General features: G+C 43.9%; 1 protein-coding gene across 2 annotated transcripts in view; it reads left to right on the forward strand.

Moving 5' to 3' along the window:
* Positions 1-4,400: 4,400 nt before the first annotated feature.
* The window catches only part of LOC126262690 (ufm1-specific protease 1), a 71,488-nt gene continuing 57,428 nt past the window's right edge, over positions 4,401-18,460 (forward strand). For both annotated transcript variants that reach the window (XM_049959466.1, XM_049959467.1), the window contains exons 1-2: positions 4,401-4,658; positions 5,344-5,523. In XM_049959466.1, coding sequence (XP_049815423.1) covers positions 4,494-4,658; positions 5,344-5,523 — 345 coding nt within the window. In that variant the 5' untranslated portion in view covers positions 4,401-4,493. The remainder of the gene's footprint in view (positions 4,659-5,343; positions 5,524-18,460) is intronic.

Consider the following 18,460-nt stretch of genomic DNA (forward strand, 5'->3'; position numbering starts at 1 on the left):
TGTAGGTTGCAGTAGGTACTGGGAGATGAAGAAGCTTGCACAGGATAGAGTAGCATGGAGAGCTGCATCAAACCAGTCTCAGGACTGAAGACCACTACAACAACAACAACAACAGTCATAAAATCGTAGAAAAATAGGTCTACAGAATCAAGCCCTAATTATAAGGCGTCTCGAAATTTTTAAACATACACAGTGTCTCTTAGTAATATGATAACTATAATTAGAGCTACATGGTATGCACCCATGAAAAGTTACTATCCCTCCTTTCACATATTTTTCTTCGCATCCGTAGCAACAATAGTAATTCACCCTCGCTATTACACTATCAACAAACGGTGAAAAAAAACAAAAACTCTTGATATTATAAACTTCTAACGCTGCAGAAAGCACACACGCACAGCGAAGTCCCGAAAACACGTGACAATCCTGGTTAAATGTTGACAACATGCGCAGAACGCAATTCTCACTCCAGAGATATTTGCTCTATGATAAAGACATCGAGGTATACCCACAGTTTAACATAACAGTCGCGACACTCACTGCTGTAAAAGTTGTTGCCGTTTGACAGATGGAGCGACACTAGCGCTCCAAGCGGCAGATAAGGTGAACGTCAGACACGTCGTAAGCATAATGTTTGTTTACATCCATTTCCTACGTAATTTCCGAATTATTCGAGTTAGTTTCTTGCCTCCAAGAGTTTGTGTAGTATCAGAAGGCATATATGTTTCTAAAAATGGGTCAGCAGAAACATCCGATCTCACGCGTTGGCTTTGACCCGTGACGTAAGGGTGTTGTGGTGTGTGACGTCATTACGGCGCGGAGTTTGGTTTGTGAGTGTGGCGTGTTTGTAGACGTCGTGTTGTTGTTTGTTGTGCCCTCTGGTGGTATGTTCATGGTTTTCGTTTGTTTGGTGTGTTGGGCTCAGTTTGCTGTTGCGTAGTGGTGAGTGCTGCGTGCGCCTTTTTGAAGCGGAATTTGTATCAGTGAGTTAACGGTTTTGTGTGATGGTTAATGTAATGATGATTGCTGTATGTCGGGTGAGTTTGTTATTAAGTGTGTTCGGTTGTGGTTTTTTGTTCAGGAATGGATATGAAAGACCGGATTAATAGTGCTCGGTTGAGGGCTATGATGGGGGAGACAGCTTTAGATCTGATCAAATTTCTTCAGCTATTTGGCTTAATTGCCGAAGTCGTGAAGTGCGGTGTGTGCCGCGAACCAATGAAATTGGTTAAAGTTCCGGCCTCTCGGACCAGGGACGGTTACATGTGGCGCTGTCGCAAAGATGACATATGGCGTTCTATACAGCGCGGTACCTGGTTCGAGAAGTCTAGATTGGGCATGTGTGAGATTGTGCTTGTTACATATTATTTTTGTTATAGGTCCCCACAGAGTTTTTGTGCGCATGAGACTGGTGTGAGTGAGAGGACTGTTTTAGATTGGTATTCCTTTTGTCGTGAAGGGTGTTCGGAATTTATTAAGTACAGGGGTAAGTTGGGGGGGCATGGGGTGGTTGTGGAGGTGGACGAGTCACAGTTTGGGAAAAGGAAGTGTGGGAGGGGGAAGTCTGTGGCTGGTCTTTGGGTGTGGGGGGGGGGGGGCTGTTGTTCCGGGGGATGGGGGTTCCGAATGTGTTTTTAGGGTTGTGGAAGGGAGGTTGAAGGCTGAATTAGTGGGGTTAATTGAGGAATATATAGAGCCGGGGTCCACAATAGTTTCTGATGCTTTTTCTTCTTATAGGGGGTTGGGTGAGAGGGGATTTAATCATTTAGTAGTGAACCATAGTTAAGAGTTTAAGAATTATGATACAGGGGCTTCTACTAATACAATAGAGGGGATGTGGGGGGCAGTTAAGTCAGTTATTGGGAGGGGGAAGAGGCGCTCTTCCAACCTTCAGTCTCATTTAGATGAGTACTGTTGGCGGAAGAGTGTCCCAGAAGGCTATTGTATTGTTCGTGGTTTTTTAAGGCCTGTGGGTAAAATGTATAGGCCGAAAGTGGTTAGTTAGGGGGGGCTGGGTGGGTGGCTGTTGCTCAGGGTGGGGTGGGTGGTTTATTTTGTTGTATAGTGTTTGTTAAGGTGGGGGGGAGGGGAGTGTGTGTGTTTTTTGTTTCAGTTGTGGAGGATCTATTTCGTTGAAGTTTTTGTTGAGTTGTAGTGTGTGATTGAGATGTTTTTTATTTTGTATTTGGTTTTTGTTTGTGGGTTTTTTATTTTGGGTTTGTGGGGGTGGGGGGGGAGGGGGTTGAGGTGTGGGTAGGTTGGGTTTTTCTTTTGGTTCAGTATTTTTTCATTGGTTTGTGTGTGTGTGTGTGTGTGAGATTGTGGTGGCCAATCTAGTTTGTGGGGCTGGAACTTTCTTTTGGTAAGTTCCCTTTTTTTTGTTTTTGGCGTATGTGTTGTGTATTGGGGTATAGGGAAGTGTTTCAATGAAATTTGTGGCTGTGAATGTTGGTATTGGTATTCGTATTGGGAAATGTTTTTGAGTTACGTAGGTCAACGGTAGTGGTTGATCATAAGTTATGGGATTGGGAGTTGCTGTTGAGCTATATAGGTCAAGGGAAGTGTTCGATCCCAATTTATGGGATCGGAAGCTGCTGTAGATATATGTAGCTTAAGGAAAGTGTTTGTTCGCAATGTTTTGCGGTGTATTTTGATTTGTGTATTGGGGGATGGGATCGGTAGATGCTGTTGAGCTATATAGGTCAAGGGAAGTGTTCGATCCCAATTTATGGGATCGGGAGCTGCTGTAGATATATGTAGGTTAAGGGAAGTGTTTGTTCGCTATGTTTTGCGGTGTATTTTGATTTTTGTATTGGCGAATGGGATCGGGAGATGCTGTTGAGCTATATAGGTCAAGGGAAGTGTTCGATCCCAATGTATGGGATCGGGTGCTACTGTAGATCTATATAGGTCAAGGGAAGTGTCCGATTCCAGATAAGAACGTGTTTTGTGGTATTTGGTGAGTTTTGTGATGTCGATTTTTTTCGTCGTCTTACTTGGTTTTGTATGGTGGTGGGTGGCTAAATTTGTTTATATTTAGTTTCTCCCCAACCAAAAACCCCCAATTTCCCACGCTTGTCCCGTTAGAGTCATTAGGCTTTTTGTGAAACCTGTGTGTGTGTTGTTTTTCTATGTATTTTCGTCTTTATGATATGTATGCAACGTGTTTATATCCGCCATATTGGAATTGTCGTTTTTGGTCGTTTCCGCCATATTTGTGACGTCATGGGTCAAAGCAGACGGGCGGGATCGGACGCTTCCGTATTTCCCTAAAAAAGATTCTAAAATAAGCTCAAGTATGGACAAAAACCATGAATAGAGTGGCAAGCTACAACACATTCGTGAAGAAACACTTGTGACATTGGACAGAATTGCAGCTTACCACGTTGATATCAAAAGAATATAAACACACAGATTCACATGTAAGAAGCTCAGACATGTACCTCTACATGCAACAGCGATGAACAGCTCGTTTATCGTTCTGTAGGCCTACTGTGTTTGTCATTGTCGCCTGTTGCCACAAGTACGACCTTCATCTTTATATTATTCTAAGTGGGACAAGCAACTGCCAAATAGTGGGAGAAATATGCTGAAAACATTATAATGAGCTGATTACATTACATTTCACGAAAAACCAAATATTTGAATAATTTTCAAACAATCTGTCTGTAGGCACTTTCCTTGTCCCACAATAGTTTCGCTCGATGTCTAGCTATCTGCACATTCTGACACTTCACACGCTTTTGTAAGACACGAACAGCTGCACTGATTAACTACTTCATCGTCAAAGCAGGTCTGTGTTGATGATTCTCACGAATCTGGCACTAATACATGGAGAGTTTAACTGGCTGCTTCTGTGTCATAGGACTGTTTTACAGCTTTATATTGACTGTCGAATCCTTGTGGCAGTTTCCTCTTCATCGTCAGTTGGCTTATTTGGAATGTCAAACAGTGTGGGTACTGCATTCCATACGAGTTTGTTATTGTCTGCGTTCATGAACTGCTTTTGTTCGAAATGTAGCGAACAAAACCTAATATTATTATACAGTTAAACCGGGTCGTTCTTCATGAGGTCTTCTCGACTGCTATAACCTAGCCATTTTTTGCTCCAAAAATGAAACATTCATCATTTATACACATACGGTTTGCAAGTGTATCCTGACGATACAGTTTAGTAACATGATGGTGTATACCTCTCAGGATCCTTAGGAAACCTAAAAAAGGCAGCTGTGATGTCTTCTTCGTATTGCTGCTGCAATTTATTGCGCTACAAACGCTCCCGATGGTAAAAAAAACCATTGTAGAAATCAAAATAAACAATCACTATTCGCTTTCACGATCGCGCCGAACTCACAGTTCAATCTACCGGCCGCTTGGGGCGCTGCTGGCGCTGAAGGCAACAAATGAAAGTACCACCGCTTACGATTTGATGTTCTGTGAACCTGAACATGAATCAATTTGAAGGACAGAATATAGTTAACGCCCATTAATGGATGTCAAGTGTCTTATCTAGGAAGATGCCCCCGAAAGACTATCGCGACCGTCTGCTTAGTGATGTACACGTGGGTTTGAAAAATGTTACAGATTGTGGGACCATCAATTATGTTAAAGGAACATACGACTATTACCATTACGGATGTGACGGATTTTCAGATAAGGTACAATATTTATGCGTGGTGGCAGACAGTGCTTGTAATAGACAAACTAAACACAGTAAAAACACACACACACACACAGCCCTGAAAACGGTTAGGTATGTGAAGTTCTGAACATTTTAAGGAAAAAAAAATTAAGTATGGTTTAATAACGATAACTGGGTCCTGCGCTTTCGTAGTAATGTGTATTCTGGAAATCACATAAGCTGTAAATAGTGGGTCGAGTGTGGTAATGACCACTCCCCCATCCTTGAAAATATATGTACTGTATATTCTCCATGAAAAATATCAGAAGCCACTTCGTACATAATTCTTGCTAAAACAGATATGCATTTGTAGTTTATTAAGAAATTGTTACACCACCTTAAATGTTCAAAGCGTTGTTCCTAGATGGCTTATGTGATGGACTGCTTATAATTGTTAAACCAAGAATTTCATGTGCCATGAAGCATGCAGTAGGCCTATGTACTGAGACGCACTTTTGTTTACAAAATACAGAGGCGAAATGTCATGTTTATGGCCTTAGTAACTAAGTAACTGACCATATTTATTGAAGAATGAATTACATTTGTTGACAGGTTCAACGGATGTTGAAAATCAATTCTCACTGTAAACATTCAAATCATGCTATAATTTATCTCTGCAAACTTACTGAGTGTTTATTATCTGTGTTTAATGGTTTTTGTAGGGTTGGGGCTGTGGATACAGAACTCTCCAGACATTATGCTCCTGGGTGAAGGAAAGTCTGAAAGGAAATGGCTCACCACCACCAGTACCACATATTCGAGAAATACAGAGTGTCCTTGTTGGCATAGAGGACAAACCTACACATTTCATAGGATCGAGGGACTGGATTGGGTGCTTTGAAGTAAGTTGTTATTTGTGACTGTAGGTAAGAAGTTGTTACATACATTTATATGAAGCCACAGGTGCAAGTGAAAGAAAGCAAGCTACCTTGTAGGCAGTAGTGTGGTTGTAGTGAAATTGGTAGTATCACCAATCTCCTTTGACTGGTGATGTCACAGTTTGCATTTTTTTTTTTAAGACAAATCAGGGTTTTCAACCATTTTACTGCCACCCTCATTTGTATCTCTGTTAGTAATAAAATTTTATACCCTACCACTGGTTCCACAGTAATGATTTAGGCAATTAGGAAAGTGACTTTTCTTTATAAACTGTAAAAAGCAGAGTTACAGAAAGTTAAAGCATGTAACAAAAGATAGCTGCCAAATGCTGTACCAAAATTTTAAGAAAACCTAATGAAAAATTTATTAAAACCCACTACTGCTTACCGCCCATCAAGGAAACTGGAAGGCCAATAGTGGGCAGTAGGGACCTGATTGACTACCTATATTGCAAATTACACTTGTGGTGTAGCCCAGGATCTAGGTTAGATTGAGAGGCAATAATCTGGTTGAGAATTGCTGAAGCCAATGTGTTTGTCCTGACACTAATCGGTTTTTGTTATACAGTGTCCATTCCATAATTATATTTGTCTTCGTTGGAGAAATATTTTCAGATTGTAGTCTGATGTTTTCAAATATTTAGTGTGTTTAGTTGCATTAATAACAGAAAGAACTAGAATCAAAATCCCCCACATTCCTGTGGATTTTGAGATACTTTTGATTATTTGATGTTGTTGTCAGTGGGTCATTTCATGTCAAGTCACCCAGGCCTTGACACCAACCATGGCAGATTTTGATGAAACTTGGTACAATTACTTCTTTTATCATCCTGAAAGCACTTTTAAAATTTTTTGCTCTATCTCTTATAGCTTTTTTTTATATAAATTTTTAAAGTTTTTAGATTTGGCGTTGTTTCTGCAGTCGGAAATCGTAACTTAAACGTGTCCTCACAACTAAAACAATTTGTATATTAAAGAATACTCAAGATATCAGTATGAAATTTTGGAATAAGTTTGTGTATTATAACTAAATGTTTTAAAAAAATTACCATAAAGATATATTAAAATCTTCCAAATGAAGAAAAATTTACAAGTTTTTTTTTAGCTAACGGATGTTTAGTTTCACAAAAACTGCAATATCTAGAGTCTCAGACCCGATAGAAAGCTCAAATTTGTTTTAAAATACTCTTAATTGTATAGGCTATTAGATAAAAGAAAAATTATGTTGGCTTTTTAACCTGTTTAATAGTTATCTAATTTTTAAAATAATATTAATTATATTTTAAAAATAAAAAGTACCAAGTGACTTAGACACCGAAAATAAGTTTTTGTCTTCTTGGAGTAACAATGTACACTTGGAGTTTGTTTTGTTACTTCTGTTTTTTGAAGTAAAAAATTATTACAGTGTTAAATAGTGCTTGGATAGTATTTTATTAAGTTTATTTGAACATTCAGTAAGTTCTGTTACTTAGTTTACAGAGATTCTTTTCCAATATCCTATAAAAGTAACCAGAACGGTAATCAGACCAAAAGTGAAATCAGTATGTCAGATATTCAAACCTGTAGCGTAGGGTTATTTAAAAAATCTGACTGTTTCCAAACAACCTACACACCTTCAAAAAAGTTACAACCGGTATCTAAATTGAGTGAGGAAGAAAAAGATTTGATCCACTTACGATCTGGAATTAATCCGTGTGAATTTAAGAATATATGTTCACACCACAGCTACTACTTTTTAAATGTTTTTGAAAAGTATCAAACAACATGTGTAGACCCACTAAAAAAACACAAAAAGCCCATCAAAAAATCGTTGAGAAGTGTAGGCTTGGATCTTTCTAAACAATTACTGACAAAAAATATTAGCATAAAACCTGGACAAAAGCTTTGGCTCAACATGCCGTAACTTTTGTGAGGAAAAATTAAGAGTTGAAGTCAATGAAAGTGAAACAGATGATGAAGTCATGGTTGAATTAGAATCATTGGAATCCAGAAATGAATCCCTCGTACAAACAAACATTGCTCTTGATAATTTAGGTGTAACACCGATAAAGCTTCATGGCTTGTCAGAACAAAGTAAAGAGTCTTATTTTAAAAGGAAGGTTAGCAGTATTGAAAAAGACTGCAAAAAAGGTGGTTTCAAAAGCATTAAAATATGATGCACCAAGTTCTGATAATGACAAAGAAGATACAAGTGTGGTTGAGAAAGCAAAGGATTTTGATGTAATGATTTCTCTTGTGAAAGAGAAGATTTCATCTGTTGGGAGGTCTAGAAAAATCCAGATTCTGACCTTGGCTCCAGAGTCGAAATGAAGTGATGAAAGAATTTAATGTAAATGAGTACATGGTGCGACAAGCTAGAAAGCTAAAATCTGAAAAGGGTATTTTGGAAACTCCTGGTCCAAAAAAAGGTAAAACTCTTTCTGAAAATACAGTAAGACTTGTAACAGATTTTTATGTAAAGGATGAAAGTTCCAGAGTGCTACCTGGAACAAAAGACAAAGTAAGTGTTCAAAAAAATGTGTACATGCAAAAAAGACTCATTTTGTGTAACTTGAGAGAACTCTATTATTCTTTCAAATGGGAGAATCCCGATGTAGAAGTAGGATTTTCAAAATTTTGTTTCTTGAGACCTAAATGGTGTATCCTTGCTGGTGCTGCAGGCACACACACTGTATGTGTTTGCAGTATCCACCAGAATGTTAAACTATTACTGGATGCTGTGAAAGTTGAAGAATCTTATAAAGACCTAATTCAGATGCTTGTGTGCAACACTGAAAACCAAAACTGCATGCTATATCATTGCGACAGCTGTCCTGCAAATACTGCACTACCTGAGTACTTAACTGAAAAACTAAGTGAAGATTATGATTTAGAAGAAGAAATTGTAATCAGTCAGTGGGTTAACACAGACAGGGCAGAAATGATCAAACAGTTCATCAGTGTTGAAGACTACATTTCTTTATTGGTTAGGTCATTGGAAAAGCTCACCCCGCACTCGTTTATAGCAAAATCCCAATCAGCAGCCTTTAAAAGATTGAAAGAAGACCCACCACCCAAAACAGCAATTATTGTGATGGATTTCAGTGAAAATTATTCCTTTGTTGTACAAAATGAGATCCAAAGTTACCACTGGAATAGAGGTGGTTGTACTCTACACCCAGTTGGAGTTTTTCTAAGAAATGAGGAAAATAATGTTTTTGTTTCCAACCACTGTTTTATTAGTGATGACCAAGAACATGACACTGGTTTTGTTATTTTTGTACAAAAAGGAATTACAAAGTGGCTGTCATTACATCATACTGACATTGACTCAGTTCACTACTTTACAGATGGTTGTGCTGGGCAGTACAAAAATAGAAACAGTTTTAAAAATTTGACTGAACACTTGAGAGACTTTAATTTGAAGGCCCAACATTCTTTTTTTGCAACAAGTCATGGGAAGTCATTTGTGATGGCCTAGGAGGAACTATTAAAAGAATTTTAAGGAAAGCCAGTCTACAGCTTTCAGATGAAGAACAAATAATGACAGCAATCGATGTGTACAAGTTTTGTGAAAAAAATATTGAAAACATTCATTTTCACTTTAATGACAAAAAAGAAGCTGATTTGCTACGGTTAAAACTAGAAAAATGTTTTTCAGCAACCCGAACCATTCCCGGAACAGGAAGATTTCATAACTTCAAACCACTTCCAACAAACAACCTTGAAATTAGAAGGACTGCAGATAGTGTAAAACCCTCCTTAGTCTTTTCTTTCCATTCTTCTTCTGATTGGGTTCGTGTTGAACCATCCATAAATAGCTATGTGGCTGCAAATTATGATGGTAACTGGTACTTTGGACTGGTAAAAACAATATTCAATGATGAAGAAGATGCAGAAATTCTGTTTCTACATCCTTCAGGACCAGCTGCATCATTTTATTGGCCTGAAAGAGAAGATTCTTGCATAGTGCCTTTGGAGCACGTAGTCTGTGTAGCAGATGCACCTCAATTAAGCGGCACTGGAAGAATGTATTACTTCAAAAAAGACTGTATCAAAAGAACTGAAAGCTCTTGGATGAAGTGGAAAAATAGTTTGAATCAGCATTAATGTTTATTAAAAAGACAAAATTACTCAAAAAATTCAATGTTTCAAGCAATCAGTTGGGTTATACGTAAGTGTCGTAAGTACACTATCTTTGTACATAATTGTAATGTAATCTACTATAATTAATAAACATGTTAAAAAGCCATCATTATTTTTGTTTTATCAAGTAGCCTATATGTTTAAGAGTAAATTAAAACAAATTTGAGCACTCTATCAGGTCTGAGACTCTAGATATTGCAATTCTTATAAAACAAAACATCCGTTAAAAAAAAAGAAATTACATATATATATGTTTTTTTCATAGAAAATATTAATATATTTTAATAGTATCATTTTTATCTTCAAATATGTATAATAAATAAACTTGCTGCAAAAATTCATGATGTTATCTAAAAGAGTTTTTAAGATAAGCAATTTTAAAGTTTTGAATACAAATTAAATTTACCATTTCCGAAGGTTCGGAAAACGCAAAACATAAAAACTTTAAAAATTTATAAAAAAAACTATGAGAGATACAGCAAAAAAAAAAAAATTGCAGGTGTTGTCAGTATGGTAGTAGAACCATTTGAGCCAAATTTCATGAAAATCTAAGGAGGTGGGTGTAAAATTTATTTTTTATTGGGTGATTTGATATGGAATGACCCCAGCCTAATAGTTATGTAATGTTGACTAATAGTTGCCATGTAGATTGCATCACTGATAAAAGCAGTAGATTTCTTCATTGCATTGTGCAGCTATGTTCACTGCTTTACAAAATACAAACACCGAGCTATCAGTTTTCTTTGTGCACCTAAAATATGGCTTTAAATTGTATTTACATGTGTTGTGAAGCTTGCACAAGTTCAGGAATGGTAGGAGTCTTGCCATGCCCCACATTAGGACTGACAAGAGAGAGGAGAGGTGAAATGAAGGCAATGCCGATTCCTTGCCACAGTGCCCTTGTGTTGTGCTTATACGGAAGTAGTTGTGACACATGCAGAAATATCGCAGCACTTTGATATGAATGAGTTTATTCCATCTAGTGCCAGTTTTCTCCGCTACTGGCAGCACCACTGAAATTCACCAATTTGATGTGACCAAACAGAGTGTGACTATTCTACATCCAAATCTACACTCTAAAAACCACTGTGAACTGCACTGTAGCTGGTACATCGTGTTGTACCAGTTATTTAAGGCTGTTTCCTGTTCCATTAATATATGGAAAGAATGGTTGCTTAAATGCCTCGGTGCATGCTGTAATTGGTCTAATCTTGTCTTAGCGATCGCTTCAGGCGAATAATTAGAGGGTTGTAATATATTCCAAGAGTCATCACTTAAAGCTGGTGCCAGAAAGTTTCTAAGTAGCCCTTCGTGGAATGGTTTGTGTCAGTCTTCCAAGTGCCTGGGTCCAGTTTCTTCAGCATCCTTTTGACACTCTCCTATGGCTGAAACATCACCATTCATGCTCTTTCGTGGCATCTTTTCACTATCCCCTGTTAATCCTGTTTCGTACAGGTTCCACACTTCATCAATATCCTAGAATGCAGGCTCCTTTGTAGACAGTGCATTTGTGTAGTATTCTATCAGTGAATCACTGTCTGCCATCTGCTTTGCATACTACTGTCGATGTGATTGTTCCATTTCATATCACTATATAAATTGTTACGTCCAGGTTACTGGAATGAGTTGACTGATTCCAACTGCATAGGGGTTTGTTAGTTATTGGGAGCTCCAATGTTGGGCGGGTCATGGAGCCCCTCAGGAACATAGCAGCTAGGGTGGGGAAGAAGTCGAACGTTCACTCGGTGTGCTTGCCAGGGAGCCTTGTCCGGGATGTTGAAGAGGCTCTCCTGGCGGCTATAGAGCGTGCGGGGTGCAGCCAGCTGCAGATTGTTGCACATGTCGGGACCAACGATGTCTGTCATCGGGGTTCCGAGGAAATCCTTGGGTCCTTTCGACGGCTGGCTAAATTGGCGAAGGCAGCCTCCATCTGTCGAGGAGTGGAAGCCGAGCTGACGGTCTGCAGCATCGTACCCAGGATGGACCAGGGTCCTCTGGTTTGGAGTTGAGTGGAGAATCTAAACCAGAGGCTACATCGGCTCTGTGGCGAAAATGGTTGTAGATTCCTCGACCTACTCTATGGGGTGGAAGGTTGTAGGACGCCCCTCGATAGATCAGAAGTGCACTACATACAGGAAGCTGCTACATGGGTAGCACAGGACTTGTGGCATGCGCATGGGCTTTTTTTTAGATTATTTTCCTCTCCACGGGAAACAAACCGTTGGCACCCCCTGCGGGTTCGGGGGTTAGAATAGGCCCGCGGTATTCCTGCCTGTTGTAAGAGGCGACTAAAAGGAGTCTCAAATGTTTCAGCCTTATGTGATGGTCCCCTCTCGGGTTTGACCTCCATCTTTCTAAATTATTCCGAAGAGCGAGCCAATTGGGGAAGGGCGCCTTACATGGTACACTGTATCCTTCGTGCATTGAGACCTTTAGCCGGCTTTTTCGTCGTTGCAATGGTGTCCCGCTCGTTTTCCATCTCTTGGGCGAGGATACGTCCCTGGGTGCGATTACCACGCTGCACTATGCAGTGTTGCTTTCAACTGCGACGACGACCTTGGACATTTTTGCACCTAAGATCCAGCACAGTAGCCAGTCCGTTGTGGTGGGGCCGCCATGTACCCTGTTGGTTGTAGCCCCCTGACAACACAGGGATCGCTCTACTGATGCCTGTGCCGTTAACTCCCCATGTATGCCAAGGAGTAGATGCCCAACTCCCTGGGGCATCATGACTCCCGGCAATGGCCATCCTGCCAGGTGGCTATTGCTGCGACTGGATGGCGCCCGTGGGGAGGGCCCTTGGTCGGAGTAGGTGGCATCAGGGCGGATGACCCGCAATGAAGCGTGATACATCATCTCTCGCTGGTGGCCAGCCACCAGCAGTCTCTAAGCGTTCGAGGGCTCATTTTAAAGCTAACGTTTATGACCCCAAATCGTTCCCATTCCTGGCAATACCATGGGAGGAACGAAAGGCAATGAATGACAGTGACGTGTATTCGCCCAGGTATCTCGTCTGTACCAGAGCTGATGGTGACTCGTTTCTATCCGTGAAGCCTCAGTTCTTTGTAGAGCATTTAGAGGACAAGTTTGGGGAGGTGGAGGGCTTGTCCAAAATGCGCTCTGGGTCAGTTTTGATAAAAACGGCATCCTCTGCCCAGTCACGCAGGTTACTTGCTTGTGACAAGTTGGGGGATGTTAACGTTACCATCACCCCACATAAGAGTTTAAATATGGTCCAGGGTATTATTTTCCATCGGGACCTGCATTATGACGAGCTGCGCACAAATTTAGAACGCCGAGGTGTACATTTTGTCCGGCGCGTTCATCGGGGTCCGAGGGACAATCAGGTAGCTACCGGTGCCTTCATCTTGGCCTTCGAAGGTGATACATTACCAGAGAAGGTCAAGGTGATGGTCTACCGATGTGACGTCAAACCCTATATCCCTCCCCCGATGTGGTGCTTTAAGTGCTGGAAGTTCGGTCACATGTCCTCTCGCTGTACTTCTAGCCTCACATGTCGAGATTGTGGACGCCCATCTCATCCCGATACTCCATGTGCTCCACCTCCCGTCTGTGTCAACTGTGGAGAGCCTCATTCACCTTGCTCGCCGGACTGCAGTATCTTACAGAAAGAACGCAAAATCATAGAATATAAGACCCTGGACCGACTGACCTACACTGAGGCTAAGCGGAAATTTGAACGGCTACATCCCGTGCGCATGATGTCATCTTATGCCTCCACTATCACTCTTGCTCCAGCTCCTTCAGCTGCAAGACATACAGTCAGCTCTCAGAGTCAGAGGACCTCACCTGCCCTCTTGACGATGGGGTCCCCTTCTCTCGCTGTTGCTCCCACACCATCTACCTCGGGAGCAGCACCCACTAAACCACTGGGGACACCAGTCCCCACTTCTACGCTGGAGAAGCGTAAGTCTTCTTCGGCTTCTCTCGCTCCGAAGGGATCCCTTGGGTCACTCCCTTCCCAGGTTCCTACCAGCGGCACATCAGGCACCAACCAGTGGCTGAAGAAGCCACAGGTCGCTGGTCGTCGGGCTTCGCGATCCTCTTCGGTCTCGGAGACTGACTCCAATAAGCCCTCTCAACAACGACAACCAAAGGAACAGCGAGAGAAAATGACTTTGAAGACCCGTAAGACCAAGACACCCGCGGTGGCACCTACTCCACCACTACCTAAAAGCTCTGCGTCTGAGGATGAGGTGGAGATCCTTGCGTCCGCTGAGGACCTCAATCTCGCCGGTCCCTCAGATGCAATGGATAGCACTTGCACGGGTGCTCCATCGGAGGCAGCAGGTGACCCAGTGGCGTAATCTGCCTTCCCAGTCCCGTCATGCCTTTCTCCGCCATGGACAATACCATCCTCCAGTGGAACTGCAGCGGTTTCTTCCACCATCTAGCTGAGCTCCGCCAACTTATCAGCCTTCACCCTTTCTTCTGCATTGCTCTTCAGGAAACTTGGTTTCCAGCAATGCGAACCCCCGCCTTCCATGGCTATTGGGGTTATTATAAGAACCGGGCAGCTTATGAAAGGGTGTCTGGTGGCGTCTGCATATATGTCCTTACCTCTCTTCACAGCGAGTCTATCCCTCTACAAACAGCTTTAGAGGCTGTCGCTGTTCGGGTGTGGACGCCACAGGCTGTTACCGTCTGCAGTCTTTACCTTATTATAAGAACCGGGCAGCTTATGAAAGGGTGTCTGGTGGCGTCTGCATATATGTCCTTACCTCTCTTCACAGCGAGTCTATCCCTCTACAAACAGCTTTAGAGGCTGTCGCTGTTCGGGTGTGGACGCCACAGGCTGTTACCGTCTGCAGTCTTTACCTTCCACCGGATGGTGATGTCGCGCAGCATGTCCTGGCTGCGCTAATAGCCCAATTGCCGCCACCTTTCTTATTACTGGGCGACTTCAACGCCAAGTGAAGAATCTAAACCAAAGCTTGCATGCGAATTTCTCTATCTCCGCTATCAAGTGGAGATATATAGCGCTCCACTTAAGAGGTCAGGCATGCACTACACACAGGAACGGCTGCTATGGTAGGGGAGTACGTGTGGTGTGCACACGGTGTTTTTTTTAGCTTAGAAGCCCCCCCCCCCCCTTTCAGGATCGAAGATGATTTGCCTCTGTGGGGTGGGTCAGTGGCGGCAGGTCGAGGCGCCACCATTGAGCATTTATTGGCACAGCTCGATCTTTCGCTGGTAAATGATGGTTCCTTCACACACTTCAGTGTGGCGCATGGCACATACTCCGCCATTGACCTTTCGATCTGCAGCCCTAGCCTCTTCCCATCTGCTCAATGGAGAGTGCATGACGACCTGTGTGGCAGTGACCACTTTCCGATCTTTCTGTCACTGCCACAGCGTCAGTCTTCTAGGCGCTGTTGCAGGTGGGCAATGAATAAGGCTGACTGGGACTTGTTTTCCTCCATTGCCGCTATTGAGCCTCTCTCTAATGATGGCATTGATGCGGTGGTTCAATCGGTCACCACGGTCATCGTTACTGCCGCCAAATCTGCCATTCCCCGTTCTTCTGGGTCCCCTCGGTGGCGGACTGTCCCTTGGTGGTCGCCTGAGATCGCTGAAGCGATTAAAGATCGCCGGCGGGCGCTCCAGGATCACAAGCGACATCCCTGCATTGAACACCTCATCACCTTCAAACGGCTGCATGTGCGGGCCCGCCGCCTTATCCGCCAAAGCAAGCAGGAGTGCTGGGAGCAGTATGTGTCCACCATTGGCCTCCATGTCACTCCATCGCAGGTGTGGGCCAAGATTCGACGTGTCTACGGCTTTCCGACCCCTGTCAGCGTCCCTGCACTCTCACTGAATGGAACAGTTTGTACTGACTCCGACGTCATTGCAAACCGCTTGGCAGAGCATTTTGCTATGAGTTCCGCTTCTGCGAATTACCCCCTGGCCTTCCGCTCCATTAAAGAGCGGATGGAACGTCGGAGCCTTTCGTTTCGCACCCACCATCCAGAATCGTACAATGTTCCATTCAGTGAGTGGGAATTCCGCAGTGCCCTTGCCGCTTGTCCTGATACCGCTCCTGGGCCAGATAGCATCCACTGCCAGATGCTGAAACACCTTTCAGTGGACTGCCAGCGATGGCTCCTCGACCTTTACAACCGTATTTGGGTCGAGGGTGAGTTTCTGTCGCAATGGTGGGAAAGTATCGTTATCCCCATTCTGAAACCAGGCAAGAACCCTTTGGAGGTGGACAGCTACCGTCCCATTAGCATCACCAACGTTCCTTGCAAGTTGCTTGAATGGATGGTGAGCCGGTGCTTGAATTGGGTACTGGAGTCTTGAGGCCTTCTGGCTCCGTCTCAGGGTGGGTTCCGTAAAGGCCGCTCCGCCGCCGACAATCTGGTGAGCCTGGAGTCGGCCATCCGTACTGCCTTTGCCTGCCGTCAGCACCTGGTCGCTGTCTTTTTCGACATGCGGAAGGCGTACGATACGACATGGCGTCATCACATCCTTTCTACGCTTCATGGATGGGGTCTTCGGGGCCCTCTGCCAATCTTTATCAGAAATTTTCTGTCATATCGTACCTTCCGCGTGCAAGTCGCGGCCTCCCATAGTTCCTCCCGAGTCCAGGAGAACGGGGTACCTCACGGATCTGTCCTCAGTGTCTGCCTGTTTTTAATTGCCATAAACGGGCTCGCTGCAGTGGTGGGACATTCTGTCTCCGCTTCCCTGTATGCTGACGACTTCTGCCTTTACTACAGCTCTATTGGCATTGCAGCTGCTGAACATCAGCTACAGGGCGCTATCCGTAAGGCGCAGTCTTGGGCTGTAGCGCATGGGTTTCAGTTTTCGGCTGCCAAGACCTGCGTTATGCATTTCTGCCGGCGACGCACTGTCCACCCGGAGCCGCGGCTTTATCTTGATGGCGAACTTCTTGCTGTGGTTGAGACGCATAAGTTTTTGGGTGTAGTTTTTGATGCCCGGTTGACTTGGCTGCCTCATATTCAGCAGCTTAAACAGATGTGTTGGCGGCATGTAATGCTCTGCGATGCCTTAGCCACACCAGGTGGGGCGCCGACCGATCTACTCTCCTACGGCTCTACCAGGCGTTAATCCAGTCTCGTCTGGATTATGGCTCGGCATCCCCATCTGCGTTGCGGGTGCTGGACCCAATACTACACAGCGGGATCCGACTTGCCACTGGTGCCTTCCGCACCAGCCCTGTGGACAGCATACTTGTGGAGGCAGGTGTCCCTCCACTGCGATTGAGGCGCCAACATTTACTGGCGGCTTATGCTGCCCATGTTTTTAGCTTGCCCGGGCATCCAAACTATTGTCTCCTGTTCCTGCAATCGGTCGTCCATCTGCCAGAACGTCGGCCCCGGTCAGGTTGTATGATCGCAGTCTGCGTCAAAGAGCTTCTCTCCGGGCTTAGGGTTTTCACTGTTCCACCTCCTTTCCGGGCCACTTTGCGGACACCCCCAGCGTGTTCCTCACCCTTGCCTTCGACTCGACTTGGCACAGGACCCGAAGGACTCAGTCCCTCCAGAGGCCTTCCGCTGCCGCTTTTATTCCATCCTGGCCACATATCAGGGCTCTGGCGTTGTATGCACTGGCGGCCGTGTCGGTTATGCGCTAACTCTAGGGGACCATTCCGAACAACGTTCCTTGCTGGATGGCTGCAGCGTTTACACTGCTGAGCTGGTCGCCATCTTTCGTGCCCTAGAGTATATCCGCTCCTGCTCAGGTGAGTCCTTCGTTATCTGTAGCGATTCCCTGAGCAGTTTACGAGCTCTCGCAGTTTACGAGCTCTCGACCAGTGTTTCCCTCGTTCTCGTCTGGTGATGGCTATCCATGAGTCCCTGCATACTCTTGCACGTAGCGGCCGCTCTGTGGTCTTTGTGTGGACCCCAGGCCATGTTGGGATACCCAGCAATGAGAATGTTGACCGCCTGGCGAAAGAGGCCACCAGTAAACCACCTCTGGAGATTGGCCTCCCGGCGACTGATTTGCGGGCACTGTTACGCCGCAAAGTTTTCGATTTCTGGGACGCTGAATGGCGCAACCTGCCCGTGCCAAACAAACTCCGTCGTATCAAGGAGACGACGACTATTTGGTGGTCATCCATGCGAGCCACCCGCAGGGACTCAGTCGTCCTTTGTCGGCTCCGCATTGGCCACACCCGACTGACGCATAGTTATTTACTGTTTCGTGAGGATCCACCTCTTTGTCGTTGTGGGGCGTCCTTGACGATGGTCCATATTCTGTTGGAGTGCGCACTTTTAACTGTGCTCAGGCAGACTTTTGCGCTGCCTGATACGCTCCCTGCGCTTTTAACTGAAGACTCTGCCATAGTGGACTTAGTTTTGCGTTTTATTCGAGCATGGGGATTTTATCGCTTAATGTAAATGTGTGTGTTTTTTGTGTTTATTCTGGCCTATGGCCTACGATTTTAGTCTGCTTTTTTAATGCGTTTCTCGGTGGTTGGCTTTTCCCTTTGTTCTCTATGGTCGGCCAACCACCGTCACACTCAGTGTGATTTTAATTTGTTTTGTCTGTGCTTTGTCGGAGTATTTCTCGTCCTGTGTCGTCTGCCGTCTTTCCTGTTGTCCATTTTTTTTTCACCTCTTTGGGTGATTTTTTTTTTTTGAAAAAAGGGACTGATGACTGTCGCAGTCTGGTCCCTTTAATCCCCCAAACCAACCAACCAACCAACAAACCGTTGGCCTGAAAAATTACCAGTTCATGACACTGATGTGGGTGTGCCAACTGTAAAAATTGTTAATTCACCTAA

This window comes from Schistocerca nitens, chromosome 6 (genome assembly GCF_023898315.1).
Source record: "Schistocerca nitens isolate TAMUIC-IGC-003100 chromosome 6, iqSchNite1.1, whole genome shotgun sequence".
Taxonomy (NCBI): domain Eukaryota; kingdom Metazoa; phylum Arthropoda; class Insecta; order Orthoptera; family Acrididae; genus Schistocerca; species Schistocerca nitens.